This window comes from Plectropomus leopardus, chromosome 6, assembly GCF_026936395.1.
Source record: "Plectropomus leopardus strain MGB_pleo_1.0 chromosome 6, ASM2693639v1, whole genome shotgun sequence".
In the NCBI taxonomy this organism is placed as follows: Eukaryota; Metazoa; Chordata; class Actinopteri; order Perciformes; family Serranidae; genus Plectropomus; species Plectropomus leopardus.
Window position 1 is genome coordinate 3,459,970 of NC_142181.1, and position 18,155 is coordinate 3,478,124.

Genomic DNA, 18,155 nt, shown 5'->3' on the forward strand with positions numbered 1-18,155 from the left:
GTCAAGGTCACTGTGACCTTGCATCTATTTCCTTTTCGTGAATGCAATATCTGAAGATGACCTGGAGGGAGTTTCCTCAAATTTGGCACAAATGTCCACTTGGACTCAAGAATTAACTGATTAAAATTTGGTGGTCAAAGGTCAAGGTCATGGTGACCTAATACAACATGTTTTGGCCATAACTCAAAAACCCTAAACTTATGGAAACTGTACATACAACCGTGTGGTCGTATATCTAGTAAAATTATATATATTTTAGCTCACAGTGCCTTTTTTCTTTAACTTTATGGTATCTGCCCAAATTACACTCATTTTACGTCAGGTTTTTATTTGGGGATCAATCAACTCCTTTGGCTGCGAGAGGAGCACGACATCATGTACATTTATAATATCAGTAAAAACCTGAATAAAGAACTGAATTTTTAAATTTTTTTTTTTAGCTAAAACAATATTAGATATTAGGTTACAATTTTAAGTTGTTTTTATACTTGTATCACTCATGTATCCGTTCAAGTGCAGACAATTTGTCAAGTAACCTTTGTTTAATACTTTTATAAGCAATTTTACATATTATATAGCTTATTTTACTTGTCCGTTATTGTATACATTGCGTACGTTGGGTCATAAAATGTCAAAATATGAAAGCGTCTGTAAAGCCAACTTTATTGCGCTGAGGCAGGAACAGTGCATTTCTCTTCCCACATCTCATTTTGTGCGTATAATCTGAAAAAAACATGGACTGAACAGAAATGAGAAATTGACAAATACTGTAAGAAGCAAACACAAACCCGTGAGCCCTCAGAAACACGTCCTGACTGAGCGCTGTGACAACGGTTCGAACCCACAACTCAGATTTTAAAGACATCAACTCCACCTGTAACGCCCACTTCAGCAGTACAAAAATAAATGCTGGTATTGATAGCTGCATGCAACAACTGTGTGTGTGTGTGTGTACCAAATATATGCTTTGAGTGAATGTTCCAAGCTTATATGATAACAACCAATTTTTATGAGGCAGCTATATTGAATCTTATCATACAAGTGTGTGGAATTAAGTTTTGACCAAGAAAAAAAAAAAACAAAATAAATGTACATTTTTATACTTTCTAAACGTGTCTTTTTTATTTGCTGTTTGCTCACTCACACAGGGAAGGAGTTTGTAATTCATACATGAAGTACAACACAACTCAATATGTTACAGAGGCGCCACTACGACGGTCTTGAGTGGTATTTTATCGGCAGAGGACGGCATTCTGCAGCTGTTAATTTCAAACCCTGCTGTGGATTTATTATACACCATTTTACGCCCCTTTTCCACCAAAAATGCTCTGGTTCTTGAACAGGCTCCGTTCAGGATTGTTGGTGAGTGCAACCGTTAAGGATGTGTCATCAACAAAATGAAGTCATAGCAAAGTAGCAGATTACATTAGGTGGGTTTCCATTCATCCTAAAATTGTGCAAATTTAAAGTAGAAGGTAGATTTATTTAAATTGCGAATATAAAATGCGGCTAATGGAAACACTTTAATTTAGGAAAAAGTCATCTATTGCAAAAAAGTTTTTACACTCGCGTGAGGTGGTATTTCAGGCGATTCGAAAAAGCCGTATTTTACAAAAGTGAAATAAAAACACTTTTTTGGTTTTTCTAGGTCACATGATGCTTGTCAGTAGGAACTGGCTCCCTCATGATGCAGCAGGAGCTACAAGAGCTGTTATTGCATCACATAACTCAACAAAAAAAGTCGAGCGGATCATCCGGGAGTTTTGAATCCACAATTCCTCTGTGAAATCGTGGACCATCAGCTCCCAGAAATCCCTCATACGTGGCCGCTCCCACACATAAGGGGCTCGCTATAACGCTCATATAACACGCCTGCATGGAAATAATGACGGTTAGTGCGGTGGCTGCAATAAAAATAAACCTGCTGATGTTTTGAACATCCGTCGCCATGGTTACTGATATGTCATCGTGAGAGAAGTCGCCTAACATCACTCAGTGGAAACGCAGTCGTCTCGCATTTATCAATTTTTCCGATTTATCAACATTTTGAAAATATCGCTTAAGTTTTTGCGCAAATCTGTAATGGAAACCCACCAATTGATTACCTGCAAACTTTTGTTCAGTCGTTGGTCCAATAGGTTGTTTTTATTCAAAAAACAACCATGGATCAACCATTAATGAGACTCCAACACGCTCTTTTTCTGACTTCTCAATTGTTGCATCCTCTTTCTTTCTAACCTCTGGAATATGACACTAATGTCGTCTCAAATCGCACAAAGAAAAACTGACATTTTTTGCTCAAAATCTTCTGAACGGTTCCAAATTAGGGGCCGAAACAAGAACAGAACCAGCTCCATGTCAGTGGAAAAGGGGTGCGTACGCTCCCAGACGTCATTAGCCGCTGTGCTGGAGCTGCACAGGTAGTATTGTTGGATGGCTTGAGTTTATGATGCACTTCAGATCTCGCCTACCTTACCTTTTAATGAACCTTCAACAGAGCAGCAGAGCAGATCTCCTGGATTTAAACAGGCCGATACAAGCAACTGCTCTCTGCACACTTGACCGACAGGTGGAGGTTTCACTGCTGCCAACAGCTACCTGGTGACACGCGGAGTGACACGATTATCTGGTGAATCATTTGTACACGAGGGGTTAATGTGAACATACAAAACACTGCTCAGATCTGTAGTGCTGCCCTGTTCTTCCTGATGAGTTTACGAGCAAAACGTATGTACACATTATGATTGAAACAAAAATACATTTCAAGAAATCAGCCACATGGACATGAAAAAAATAAAATAAATTACATATTTAACTGCAACATTGTGTAAAACTTGCTCGAGCTGTTTTGTTGAAATGTCCCCAGTTAATATAACAATTACGTGCCAGGATGATAGATAGTATCTCTTCTAGAATTGGTCAAGACATTTTAAGTAACTAGACATGATGTTGCTGAGGGTGACGTAGCTTAAATTTAGTCCACGTTGAACACAAACAAAGCTAATCTCCCAAAAATAGAGGCCTGATGTTGAGTAAGAACTTCATACAGAGACCGAGCCTGAATCAACAGTTACAATTACACACTTGTGAATCACTGGGATGTTGTCAAAAATGATATATTTATAAGAATTTACATAGAACACCTTAAATTTTTTACAATCAGCCAGGACCCAGTTGTCTGTGTCCTCCCACAGCTTCCCGGTCCACAGTCCCATTCATTTGCTCCAGAGCAGGGCGATGGCTTTGCAGATGCCCACGTCGTTGTAGTTGAAGTAGCAAAGGCCGGCGAAGGTGACCGTGGACAGGAGGAAGAGACCCGCGTTGGCAGCCTTGATCTTTGCGTCCCCGTGAACGTAGTCTGTAAGCACCTGCCCGATACCCCTACAAGACAAAAACATGCAGACACAGAAAAAGCAGGCAGTTGTGGGTGATGTATCGAATATACTCGATGTATCGCTGTTTGTTCCGTGTGTGATATTTCAAATATGTGATATGTGATATTTCAAGTTTAAAACGTCAAATCGTTTTTATAAGCCACCGGCGTTTTGGTCCCCTCTCTCTCACACAGACACACACACAAAGCAGGGCTTTTGCAGAGCTCCAGACTGTGACTATTTCATCACATTTTGCACCCATGCAGCACAACTATGACTTGCAAATACTATTAATATATAAACTGGAGAGCTGTTAGTTTGTTTCCAGCTTACAGTGAATAAATTATCATGTTAAACGGTGCTGCGGTAACATGAGCGGTCGTGGCGGTAGTGTGAGCAGGTGAGGCATGGTGGCTGGGTCAGAGTTAGGAATACATATTTTAGTGTACTGTTTATCTGTAAAACGAGATGTGAGTCAGTCGCCATGTTGACAGTTGACTGAAGTACCAAGATCAACTTTCTCATTTTACAGCCGAACAGTACACTAAAATGTTTCTAAAATATATATGCGGTAAGAAATAGCCGATGCAGTAACAGAATCTTGCTCCGTTTTTGATCAGTGACGCTGAGTTTGACAGTTTGACGTCAGTTCAGGAAGCGACTGATGTGAGACAGCTGTGTTAGAGCGACGGTTTGACCGCAGCTCAACATCAACATGCCTCGGGCTGTGATTGGATGTTTTTGCTCACATGCAGTAAAGGCAAATGCTACAATTAAATACAGTAGTCAGAAGAATTATTTATTATTTTTTTCTCACAGATTTTGTGCTGTGTGGATAAAGTGAATGTCTCAGCAATAATGTTTTTTTTTGTTTAAAGTTAGCAACTGTTGCTTTAACCCTTGAAACATGAGCCAATTTGCTTGATTTTTTTTTTATTCAAAAACATGGAAAGACGGCAATGAGTAACCCAAAAATTAGCAAAAACTTTTTAAAATGTTACAATAAAATTACCCAAAATTTAAAAAAAAGGAAAAAAAGTAAAGAACAAAAACAATGCATTATTTTTAATGCGTAATTAGAATAATTATAAATATAGTTATCTTGATATTGTTTCCTGGTTATGTGATGATTTCGGAATAATATTTCCTCTCTAGCTCTCTTTCATTTAGCTAAGGTATTTTTCTTGTTACAAAATGTTGCAATTTGAGAAACATTTCCTGCCAAGTTGCTAATTGCCTTTTTTTGTTTTGTTTTGCCATATTAAAAAATTTTTAAAAAATCGATAAGCTCAGGTTTTAGAGGTTTAAATGAACACAGAGCAAGAAAACTGACGTCAATCCAGGTTTCAAAGGGTTAAGTTACAGACTTTGAAATCAGTTCTTTAACAGGTTTATCTTAAGCTTCCACCCGCCGATAACAGCCCAAATAGCGTATTTGAATACTTTGTGCCAAAATGCACCTTGGAAGTCATAACGCGGGTTTCCATTAACCCTCAAATTGCACAAATTGAAACTGCAAATATAAAATATGTTGAATGGAAACATGTCAATTTTGAAAAAACGCCTTTCCATTATCGCTCAATAACACGCCTTCGTCGCCTTCCACTGGAAACAATGACGGCTATTTTGGTGGCTGCAATAGAAATAAAGCTGCTGATGTTTTGAACATCCATCGCCGTGGTTACTGGAACATTATCGCCAGAGGAGAAGTCACATAACATCACAAAAAAACAAATAAAATAAAGCAGTCATCCCGCAATTTTGTTTAATCAACGTTTTAAAAATGTAGCTACAGTTTTGCACAAATCTATAATGGAAACCTTCTCACCTTCAGTTTGTATGTACCTTCAGTTCTTTTATAAATAAAAACAGATTTGTGCTATTCGAGCTGGACCGATAAATAGGTCAGGCCTCTGCAGCCTTAATTTAAAAAGCTTAATGTCTTTTTGAAGCCACGTTTATCAGGTTTCCCTTCAGTTCCAACATTCCTCGGAGATATAAAATCCTGTTAGGCACAGACTCTGCTTATCCCCAGGACCAGCCGAAGAGGAAGCTTTCCAGCCTCCTCATGCTTCAACCCGAGCCAACACATAATAATAATAATAATAATAACAATTTTAATCTTTATATCGCAGTTTTCGAGCTTAAGCACAAAGTGCTTCCCAAATAAAAAGGTTTACAGAATAAAACAGATGAGACATCCAAGCTGCCCCTCCCCAAATAAAATAACAATGAGGGTGCAAGTTTAAAAACACAATTTCCTAATAAGTAAAGAAAATGTCGAGAAGAGAATTAACCTAATTTAAAGAGGTAAGACTAAGATTAAAAGAAGAACCACATACAGAGGCAGATAAGACATTAATGAAAAAATAATAATGACATATAAAAGAGGATGAAAGCCAATAAAAGAAGAAACTCGTGCCTAAAGTAGTCAGGTGGCAAAACTAAAATCACTATAAAATGCAATAATGCAGCAATAATTCAAAAATATGAAATGGACAAATGATCATTTTGAGAGAAGGCTACGTTTTTTAAAGAGCGGTGACACCGGAGCAGTCGTCTGGCTGGTCGGCTGAAAAACGACGTGGCTTGACCCTTTGAGAAACACACCTGCCCCGAAAGCCGTTGCTTAAGAAGACTTATCACTACTCATGACTGGGATTTGTGGCCTACACCTGCCACGCTGTTCAGTCTGCGCCTTAAATGATGGAAGAGCACATCGCTGTGACGCTAAGCTAAAGCCACCTTCTCAAGTCTGCAAACAAAGCCGGAACTAACCGGGGCTGAATTAATCTCCGCTGGCAGCTACGGCAGGACGGCTGGGTCCCCCTCCGCCAAAGCGCCATGGCGCAAAGTTTGCCTTTTGTCCCGTAAGGGTCAGCGAACAAGCTAAATCTTTGTACTGGGCAGAGACGTTTGGGAAAGAAGTTTGTGGAGGGTTCAAAGAGCTTTCGCTCACACTCCCCGCGGACTCTTCGTCTGCTCAATCACAATGTGCTGGTGTGTGAACAGAGGTGAGGATGACTGTGTTCAACCTGGACGCTGAAATTAGTGCCCCTTAAACACTGGACTACAACTCCCTGTGGGCACTGAGATGAAGGAATTTCCCCAAAATATTTGCTTTTTCCCAGGATAAGGGAAATATGTGAGGTAGTGTTGTAGTCACGACCGTACTGACCGAGACCGAGACAAGACCAACACTCTGTCTATATTTATTATTATTTATTATCTTATATTATAAATGATTATTTATTATATTATATTATATTATATTATATTATATTATATTATATTATATTATATTATATTATATTATATTATATTATATTATTTTATTTTATACTCTATTATCTTATATTATATTATAATTCATTATATTATTATATATACTTATTTTGTCAAGTTGTTGAAACTTAAAAACGACAAGTGTAAGTGTTAGCAACCACACTGGTCTGATTTAACCCTTTAAAACCTGAGCAAATTGGCTCAACTTCTGTCAAAACCAGAAAGATCAGAATAAGCAATGACAGAACAAATGACCCAAAAATTAGCATCAAATTAGACAAAAAGTACAATAAAATTACCTTAAAAAAAACAAACAAATTAAACAAGCAAAAGAAAAGAATGACATGGAAATCGTGCTTTAAAATTGCAAAAACTCTGTAACTAAATTTCAAGTATGTAATTATGATAATTCTTTATTTTTTCCGCATCTTTTTAAAAATAGTTTTCTGAATCTACCAATTTCTTGCAATTTGTAGATTATCAGGGTTCAAAGGGTTAAGTTGACAAAGAGGATTTTTCCAATAATGAGGTGAAGAGACCTGAGAGTTGTTTTATTAACATGTTAAAGAATATACAAATATAACAGAATACAGATATATAGTACAGTAAACTTGGTTTACTGATATTTCTAAACGTAGGAAGAACAACACTAAAACTACATTTTAAATAAACGCAAGAACTACATATAAAGTAAACATAAATTAGGATTAATATTCATATTCATATGTTGTTAGATTTTTAAAGTAATCAGTTTCCTAGAGGTTTTTTTATTGAGTTAAATCAACTCAGATTTTACAGTGTTAGATTTATGTAACTGATAAACTTTAACACCTCTATGAAGAGCAGGATACAAAAACAAGAAGAGCCTGGCCTTCCTCTGAGAACCAGATCTTTACTGAGCAATCATCAACAGGAAGTGAAAGTGTTGGGTAAAAACGAGGGTGATTCAATATGCTAAATGTAAAAAAAAAAAAATAGAAATACCACCTCCTCAAAACAGTCAAGTAACGGTCACAGTTTAAATTAGATACATCGGTGGGAAGCGTGGCCATTAATTCTCGGGAGTGGTGTAGCTACACGGTACGTACACACATATAAATATTGTTTATCTTCAGAACTAATGTGAGCAGGGTTCAGGTTAGTTAAGCCTCATTCCCACTGCACAAAAAACCCGCTAACATCTGGCAGACACGGGTTTTAATTGACTCCAGCTGCGATCAGCATTGATGGGAGCACAACACCCGGGTGAACGCGGTAATTTCAGCTCTTTAACCGGCAAAAAGCAATGACGCGCTGTCACTAGTTACCCTCCATCTCCTCCAAAGCAGCTAAAACACCGATCCAAATACATCTGCACCGAGTTTGAAAGAGACACTTAATAAGTAAGAGATAAATAACGAGAAGAAACCACTAAAAAGTCTCCAGACTTCTGTTCCTGCTGCTGTCTGCTGTTCACTCGTCCTCCTGACTGTCAGTGACATCACACAGACACACAAACAGTTCAACACACACACAGCGACTCCCTCTCCAGCAGTAATTTCAGTGGCAATCGGAATAGAGCCATTTAGCTGGTTTAACCATGTTAAAAAACCAGCGTGCACCCGCTAGCTGTGGTGGGAATGAGGTATTAGTGTTTTCCCGTCTTACCAGTGTCCATGCAGGGTCAGGGCAGCGGCCAGGGAGTAATCGATGACAGGGCCGGGGTTAAAATAGGCCACGGGTCCCATGGCCAGGAGCAGGATGCTCAGCACTCGCTCTGCTGTCCAGTGCAGAGAGGCGGCTTTGGAGCCAGAACCGGCTGTGAAGCAAGACGAACAGACGTTTATCAGCGGATTTTAAACCAACATGCCTCTCTTCTATATCAAAAAACTGAATATTTATTCTAATTAGGACACTGTTCCCTTTTCTAGTAACCAGATGACATTCAGGGGTCGTAAGTCAAGCAAATATGTAGAGCTCTGAATGAAAAGGTTAACATGCTGAGTGTTAGTTAAGAGGGTCGATACCTCTCAGTCTGTCGCTTGAATATGAAACTACCGTCAGCCATGACCGGATCAGAAGAGACTACAAGCACAATTGGTCAAAGCGCGCTCACCTCTATTACATGGAGCAAAACGCCAGACTGAAATGTCACCATGTTTTTTGTGTCTTTAGTAAAATTTTGCAGGTGAGCGAGAGATGTACCAGCAGCACTTTTAAAGGTCACATCTCTCTAAAAGAAACTCAGCCATTTGCAAAAAGTGTGAGCTTGAAGACTTGAGTTTGGAGGTGGGAGACGGTGATATTATTATTATATTATATTATATTATTAAGCCTTTATTTAACCAGGTAAGGACAAAATAAATTCAATATAATATGTTTCTGTCAAAGGAGTGTGGTGGTTGAGAACAAGGGTGGTAGCAAAAAAATATTTTTGCCCCTAAAAAAGGCCGAAGAAATGTGACAAGTGCATCTGAGGAGGGAAATTTATTTATTTTTTTTTTTAAATGGCAGTATCAAAACTTTTCTACATATATAAAAATACCTTAAACAACAAAATAAAAAGAAAGAAAAGTAGAAGCACAAAACAATCGAAATACAGTATGTAATGCATAATTACAGTATAATAAATATAGCTTTCTTGATATTTTCTAGAGTTATGTGATAATTTTATATTGATTATGATAATGATGATGATGATATGATTTTACCTTCTCCATTTCTCGTTTTTTAAGCTAAAGTCATTATCTTGAAACAGCGTACGCACAAAGCAAAGCTTTTGAAAAACTTGCATGAAAATAACAGGTATCGCCTGCACAAATTTATTCAAGACATTTCGATCCTACTTCCACGATTTCAGAAGGTTAAATATATCATTTGATTGTATTTCACATCTTTGCTGAGCAACACTTTTGTATGTCTGTCCCATATGGACACTTATCCCATATATAAGCCTGTTGTGGTGAATGATTTATGCAAACACGACTACAAATCTGGCCAAGCAGAGCCAACATTTGATTTTCGACGATACGTTTGAACCTCCCGGAGACAGCCTCCGCCCTTCTGTCCCTCTCAAAACGACCTGCTAACCTACAAAGTGGATCACAGTGGGTGAAACCTACCAGCATTTAGCAGACCTTACATGAACCAGGTGTCAAAATACGGCCACCGCTCAAGCATTTAGGGCGCTAAATCAGGACCACACAACACCTGCCGACACCAAAAGAGGCCACCCGATTTCATGGAACCAGAAAAACCTGCAACCTACAAACTGAGAAGTAAACCACAAATAAGCTAAACTGAATAAATCGAGTGAAATCCAGCTACGCAAGACAGTATGAAAATGCCACAGATCAGCCTTCACTTTTCACTGCTGTTAATATCGGTCCATTCTCTGCAATCAGCACTCTGGACTTTGATCATTTTAACAGCTCTTATCACATGCATGACTCTCTGCATCATCCTGTGATGGCTGGACTGAGTCTTATTTCCAGTTAAAACAGAGTCGACATTCAATCTAAGAAATAAGTGCAGCTTGTAAAGTTTGTTGATGAAATGAGTCATAAGTGTTGATTCATCACTGTGGTCATTTCTGGGGCTGTGGTTCACTGTTGGTTTGTTCCTAAATGAGGTTTTCCTGCTGTGCTCTATTCTCAGTGTATATTCATAGTATTCAGTCGCATGATTATAGCACAAAGCCCTGGAGAGCAAAACATCACAACGCGGTGGCGTAGAGTGGAAACTCCACTGAACTGTCGCATAAAACCATCAAACTTTTTTTTTCCATGCCATGAATGTGTGAATCAAACCTCCAAAAACAGAAAAACAAAGATTTGTGAACAAACTGCAAGTTTTGGGCACCAGCCGCAGCATTTCTATCACCATCGTCCAGTCTGGTTTGGATCTGCCACCAAACAGGACCAGAAAGGACGATCAGGTCTGCGGAGCCGATTATGGGGCCGGACTTACACCGGCCCAGGGTCAGGAAACGGACCCACGCACCCCGGACACAAACGGTTCAAGCTTCAGCACGCCGAATCATCCCGCCACAGAAAGCGTTTCTGTCCCAACGCTGTCACTCTGTTTAACTCGCTGTTAACCATATGAACCGTTGCACTGTTACACACACACACACACACGTATATATTAGCTAAATGTAAATTTAAAACTATATTTTTCTGTTTTTATTTTCTTATTTTATTTTTCATATTTAATGCTTAGTTTCTGTACATTGAGAGCGAAGCTAACTGGAGTCAAATTTCTCGTTTTTGAGAGCAGAGAATCCGACTTCTCACACGGCCGCCAGGAGGAAAGCGTACAGAAGGACAGACGTTATCTTTACGGCGACCTGGACGGTTAAATAATGCCGTCATTTGGGAGGTAAAAGACAAAAAATGTTCATTGTCAAAGAAAAGGTGAGTGCTAACGAAAACGAAGGCTAAGAAAAACTAAAGCCACGAAAACGAACCTTATCAGAAGGATCCCGAGACGACACGATGACTAAAACTACAACAACAAAAACACTCTGTGTTTACTTCAGCTTTGACGAAATCCTAAGTACTCTGATGGCTGCCGTCCTTTACTCTCCTGAGAGACGGCGGCACGTAAAAACAGAAATCCACAATCTCGTCCTCTTTGGGTTTTCATTCTCAGACCGGATCCTGTTCAAGCACAAACCCCGCTTGTCTCTTCATCACTTCGTGCACCAGATTTAACAGCAAGCGTTTGACATTTTCGCAGAGCTAACCACGAACCTCAGCAGCACTTACCGTAAAGAGCCTGCGACGCGTGGATCCTCGCTGTCAGCTGGTAGGGCTGCTCCTGGTATTTGTGTGGTACAACCAGCGGCCTGGCCAACAAAGTGCTTTGGTAGAACAGAGCTGAGGAGAAAAAACAAATCATGTGTCCAAATGGGCGCAAAAAAGATGAAATTCAATCACAATATGAACAATAAACCACAAAAAAAACCTCTTTAAAACACTTTAAATAAGTATTTAAGCACATCTCAACTCAGCACACAACAAATCTTTTATGGCAAAAGATATAAAACAGTTATTTTAAAGAGCATCCTCCTCATCCTCTTCCTCCTTTCTAATTTATAAATATGATATTGGGTCTTTGGATCAACATCACTTTTCATGTGGTACATTCAGACGTCTTTCACGAGTATTGTAACCTTTGACGTCTGAAAAATTGGTTTGATTTCTTTAGAAAACATAGGAACAAACATAAGGAGCAACTTGAGCAAAAAAAAAAATTGTTAAAGTTGATTTTTAAAAAAAGATCTGAAAATTAACTGAGGGGGGATTATTAGATATTATCAAAAAATCAGAAATACATACATATATTTTTAATTCTTATACTTACATATTATAAGTTATGTTACAGAATTTTTTTTTTTTTAACTTTTTTTCGGATTGTTTTCAGGTAATTTTCTTGTACCTTTATATTAATTTCTTGCTATTTTTTCTACTCTTTCTTGTTAAATTGTTCATTGCCTTTTTCTCTTGTTTTTGAAATAAATCAAGCCAATTTGCTTGTTTCAAAAATTACATACAGTACTAAACATTAGGTAAAAAACAACACAGTTTATGTTTTTCACACCCAATTTTAGTTGGAAAAAGACAACAAAGACAGCCAAAGGAGAACGGTGGCACGCAGCCTTAACCGCATGAACTTTTACTAAAATAGACTCTTGTTTCACTAAAACAACAAATCTTTAATGGCAAAAGATAAAGACAGCTATGTTAAAAAAGCATGACCTCCTCCCCCGCCTTTCTCTTTTATAAATATGGCATTGGATATTTAACTCTTTAACACCTGGATCAACTTCAGTTATCATGTGCTGCATTCAGATGCCCTTCACAAGTATTGTGACCTTTGACATCTGTTAAAATCAGTTTGACTTGAAAATGTAGGAAAGCCATTATGAGAAACTTGGCAAGAAATGTCCCACAAATTACAAAAAAACTGTAAAAGGAGAGAAAAAAATACCTGAAAATCAGCTGTGGGGATATATAATTACATATAGAAAAAAAAGACTATCAAATTGTGTTACAGAAAAAAATAAACTTTTTAAAAATGTATTCATTTATTTATTTAGGCTTTTTTCCAGGTAATTTTCTTGTAATTTTGTACTAAGCTCTTGCTAATTTTTGACCCTTCCTTGTTGAAATGCTCATGTCGTCTTGTCTTGTCTCTGAAAGTAATCAGGTTTCAAAGGGTTACATACAGTCATAAACAATGGGTTAAAAAAAGAGGTTATTTGGTTTCCACGCCCAATTTTAATTGGAAAATAACAACTAAGACATCCAAAGGAGGGCGGTGGCGAGCAGCATTTACCTCACATGAACCTTTAATAAAATAGGTTTTTGGCTTTTTTGTTTGACTTATACAGTCTATGGTATATGCCGAATTAAAGACAAAGTCTTGCCATTTCAGAATATATTTTTTGTTAAGTTTTACCTGCTGTGTAACTTTGTCAATATGAGTGTTAACTTTAAAATCACAAACTTTTGAACCGGGTTTGGCTTACAGTTCACTGATAACGTCACGCTCGTGCAGTCTGATGTCACCATGGCAGCAAATTTCAATTCCACCTCTGTGAACATCACCTTTTAAATATGCGGGAGCTCAAATTAACGATAAACAGAGACGGTGTCGGTGATAAACTAACACACATTAACACCTTTCTTGGCTAAAAGTCGTGAACTTGTCAGCAGCAGCCGAGTTTCCGCCGGCGGTCGTGATTTGTTCGCACTCAGCTCACATTCAGCTTCTCCCCCGACAAAACGTCCCGCTGCCCAACGGCTCTAAAGCAAACACGTGTGCTGAAAACGGAGAGAAAACCTGCAAACTAACAGAAGTACTCACGTTTGACTCCTCTGCGACACACAGAACTCAACCTGACGATCGCCGCCATGATGATCAACCAACCAAGGTCACCACGGTTACCCGGATGTAGTTGGCGAGTCATCAGCAGCGCAAAGATGTTGGATGGTTGAAGAGATCAACACTTTCGCCTCACTGTCGCTGCCATAGCCTGTATATAAAGATTCAATGAAAAGTAAAATTAAATTAAATTAAATTAAATTAAATTAAATTAAATTAAATAAAATTAAATAAAATTAAATAAAATTAAATTAAATTAAATTAAATTAAATTAAACAATAAAATCTTTATATAAAGTATAAATTGTGTTTCTCTGTAGCGACCATAGACTGTATGTAAAGATTAAATTAAATTAAATTAAATTAAATTAAACAATAAATTCTTTATATAAAGTATAAATTGTGTTTCTCTGTAGCGACCATAGACTGTATGTAAAGATTCAATTAAAAGTAAAATAAAATAAAATAAAATAAAATAAAATAAAATAAAATAAAATAAAATAAAATTAAATTAAATTAAATTAAATCAAATTAAATTAAATTAAACAAAAAAAATCTTTATATAAAGTATAAATTGTGTTTCTCCGAAGCGACCATAGACTGTATATAAAGATTAAATAAAAAATAAAATAAAATAAAAGTAAAATAAAAGTAAAATAAAATAAAATAAAATCTTTATATACAGTATATATTGTTTTTCTCTGTAGCAACCATAGACTGTATATAAAGATCAAATGAAAAATAAAATAAAATAAAATACAGTCTATGGTTGCTACAGACAAACACAATAACTGGTTATAAAAAAAGTTATTTTGTGGTGTTGAGGATACATTTGAGACGATGCAGCAGCTGTGCAGATTATCGTGGCTTATATTCTTCTATTCTTTTCTTCTATTTATTTATTTTTAATTGAATTTTATACTTGGACTTACTTAAAATGTTTTTATGCTTTTTACATGCTTTTATTGTTTTGACTTTTCTAGTTCAATATCTCGCTGTATAATTTTTTCTAATTATAATTTTACAATTTTTAAAAAATATTCAGAAAGCGAAAGAGAAACAGAGAGAGAGATTATTAGAAGATAATAATAATTTTAAAGGATGGGGAAATGTCCAGGAAACTGTACTTATAATTGTTATTATGATAATTATCATTAACTATGTTATATATATATATATATATATTGTTGGAGTATGTAAGTATATGATGCAATGTTCATGTTCATGTTCATTCCTTATTTCTTGTTTATTCCTTATATGGTCATGTTTATTCCTTATACAAAAAGACAAGATATAGTATCGCAGTAACTCAGTGTTCTGGATGACAGTTTAACGTTTTGTATGACAATCTAACCTTTGGGGCCAGTGGTGTGAGTGAAAGCATGACGTGAGAAGAACTTGATATGTGGAGATAAGAGGAGGAGATGTGCAGGATGGATGTGGGTCAAAAGGGCGTGGATGTGTGGTATCTATGATGTTGTTCAACAGGACACCCAGCAGGGAAAAACAATTCCTAATAAGGGACTGTCCTTGAAGTTGACCAATCCAAAGATGATGCCACACTGAAAGGGGAGCCAGATAACGAGGGGAGCCAACCAGAAGATGACTCTACCTACGTTCACATTTCCTCATTGTAATAGTATAAAATACTGGATCAGGGACAAACAGGTTGTCAGACTGCAGGCTGACTCGCTGATGTTGTCGGCTGGGGAGAGGCATTTCTGATCCAGAGCTCTGTAACTGCTCACTGCTTGCTTGAAAAGATTCACCCTGGCAGGGTGAGAGTTTTTTTCTATTTGCAGCAACCAAGAGAAAAACTCCTTCAATATCAATATGATTATATTATATTATATTATATTATTTCATTTTTGCTAAATTTCAGATAATTTTCTTGTAACCTGGTATTTCTTCCCTTAGTACCTTACTTTGAATATGCTATATATATTTATTTATAATGAAAAATCTCTCTAGGAAAAAAAATATGACTTTATTTTTTGGGGAAAATTTTAGTTACTTCTCTTTTGAGGCAGCTTTTTTTATTTTAAAAAAAGTTTTTAATTTTATTGAATCATGGTAAGCTACTTTTTAAACGTTATCCCTATGTTTATACATGATCACGGTGGGTATTATTATAATATTATTATTATTGTTGTTGTTATTTTTATTAGTAGTAGTAGTAGTAGTAATAGTATGTTCAATCAATATAATAATATTAAAACAGACAGTTATACTATTTGACAAGAAAACAATAAAAGACAAGAAAATAACTACATACATTGGGGTATTACACAACAAGCAATAAAGATATTAAAGAAAATATTAAAACCTCTCCAGTCCGTGTAATGTTTGAGTGAAGTGTTTTGATGCAGCTCCTGTTAAACACAAAATATCTTTGCACGCGTCTCCTCTTGCGTCACATTCTATCCGCCGATCTACAAATGAAACGAGGAGGAGGCTTCAGCGAGTGCAGCGCAGCACATGATTTGTAGATCAGCGACGCTTCAGACGCCGCAGCGCTCACGCCGGTGAAACCGAAGGTCACCTCACCTCAGCGCCTCTTCAGCTGGAAAACAGAGCCGCTCTGTAACTTTTTAGCAGCACGATGGACAATTATGATAATTTCAGCGCGTCGGAGAAAGCCGAGGCGACGGAGCTTCAGCGTATGATCGCCATAGAGCAACAGAAAGCGCAGTTCCAGGCCCAGGTCTGTATGCTAACGATGCTAACCTGTGTCCAGCCCGTTAGCATTGCAGCACGCAGTTATGTGCTCGCGCTGCTTTGGCGAAACACCCCCTTAAAATTCAAGTTTTCTTTACTTTTTTGACACGAAGACGACGCTACTTGGAGAACATGATAGGAACATTTGATACGACTTCTTTATTATGCTTTTAATTGAATACGCTGATACTTACAGTCCCTCCAGGGGCGTTTTATCAAACATGTGGCCCCTGGGCACAGATATGCAAAGTCCCCCCTTTCCCCCCCTATCTATCCTACATAGGAACAAGACACACAGACTTATTATTTTGCATCTGTAAGGCATAATGCATCTTTATTAGTGCCTGAGCACCAACCACAGGCGATTGCAAAGTCCCAATTGAAGGGAATTATCATTATGCATTTTATTTTTACAGCTTAAGCTTATTTGTGAGATACTAGGGACACTCAAAAACTCATGAAACTTGACAAACACATCAGAAGTATCAAAAATTGATATTTGATATGATGGTAGTTGAAACTCTGCTATCGTGATATTTTCCTGTATCAATTTTTCCACTTACCCCTTGAAATGATAAGAAAAAAAGCATAAAAGACAATAAATAAACTGGCTTGAGAGATCCTTTATTAACCCTTTCAAAATTCACAAATGTCAGTACTTGTAACGGCCTCTAAAATCTAGTCTTGGCTGGGCTCTACATTCAGTCAGTGGTCCCTGTAAAGTAATTCATCTGACCGTCATCAGTTCTGGTGCCTCAAAAGTTTGTTTTTGCTCTCTGTTCAAATGTCCATCATCAAAACCCGTTCATTGCATTAGACTTATCACGTATAAGTTATTAATTAGCTTTTCATATTTTGTCCAGGTGCACACGTTCACTGATGTCTGCTGGGACAAGTGTGTGGACAGCCCAGGCTCGAAGCTGGACTACAGGACAGAGACGTGCCTGGTGAGCTGCGTGGAGCGATTCATCGACACCACGCTGACCATCACCAACCGCTTCACGCAGATGGTGCAGAAGGGGGCTCATTAACAATGGACTCGAGATGCCATCCGGACTGTTAAATGATAGGCTATTAATATTTTGTATTCCAAATATGCTGATTGAAGATTATGTGAAGAGAACATGCTTTTTTTTTACAGTTAAAAGCTCTGGACTGGTGATGCTTGAGGAGTCCAAAATGAGTTAAATGGTGGCAACTGCAGAGGCAGCAAGACGTACCTGTGTGAGAAATACTTTAATGTGACAGTGTAAAGTGACAGTGTGCTCGTCTTTACCAGCCTGTCTGTGATCCGTCATTTACTTAAACAAAAAGGGGAAGGAATCGGGTAAACAACTTATGGTGGTGAACAGAGCACTTAAGCGCCGCTATTTCCACAACAGATCTGGGTTCAGTAACTTTTTTGGAGTTGTCAGTTGCTGTGTCATAACAACAGAAAACAGTGTTTAACACAGAATCAGAATTTATGTATGGCATTAGTGACAACAAGGGCTGGGGTCACTACACTTCAGAATCAATGGATGAGAGGAGAAGCAGAGTGTAGAGTGAGTGAAAGCAAACTTTTAGACACAGCACAACAGTGAGACCTGATCAACGGTATCTAAGTTTACACCCACAGTCTCTTTCTGCCTTTCCCAAAAGACTAAAAAACAGGAAACTGAGAAATTAATCGACTCTGGAACAAGGAATCCTTAGAATCAGGGTGGCCTGGACACTGTCTGGGTTTCTTATATCAAAGGAGATTATTTTAAAAATAAATAAAAGCATCACAATAAATGATTAGGTTTCACTTTTTTCACCTGGCGATCCACTGCACCGTCTGTGCCGACAGTATGCTCGGTGCTCCGAAAGTGTGATGCAATAAATAACCGCACTGTAAGCTGTATTTGTGGCGGCAGATGTTTTAATG

The 18,155-nt window shown here is 37.6% G+C and overlaps 2 protein-coding genes across 2 annotated transcripts; one reads left to right on the top strand and one right to left on the bottom strand.

Moving 5' to 3' along the window:
- Positions 1–639: 639 nt before the first annotated feature.
- On the bottom strand, positions 640–13,655 carry LOC121938732 (succinate dehydrogenase [ubiquinone] cytochrome b small subunit B, mitochondrial-like). The gene is made up of 4 exons (XM_088078502.1): positions 13,512–13,655; positions 11,408–11,518; positions 8,307–8,457; positions 640–3,381 (listed from the first exon to the last, which is right to left on the bottom strand). The coding sequence occupies exons 1-4, from the start codon at positions 13,612–13,614 to the stop codon at positions 3,216–3,218; spliced, it is 531 nt and encodes a 176-aa protein (XP_087934628.1). The 5' UTR covers positions 13,615–13,655; the 3' UTR covers positions 640–3,215.
- Positions 13,656–15,991: 2,336 nt separating this feature from the next.
- Positions 15,992–17,521, top strand: timm8b (translocase of inner mitochondrial membrane 8 homolog B (yeast)). Its single transcript, XM_042486719.2, has 2 exons — positions 15,992–16,232; positions 17,110–17,521. Exons 1-2 carry the CDS (start codon positions 16,131–16,133, stop codon positions 17,275–17,277), a joined length of 270 nt encoding a protein of 89 aa, XP_042342653.1. The 5' UTR covers positions 15,992–16,130; the 3' UTR covers positions 17,278–17,521.
- Positions 17,522–18,155: the final 634 nt, after the last annotated feature.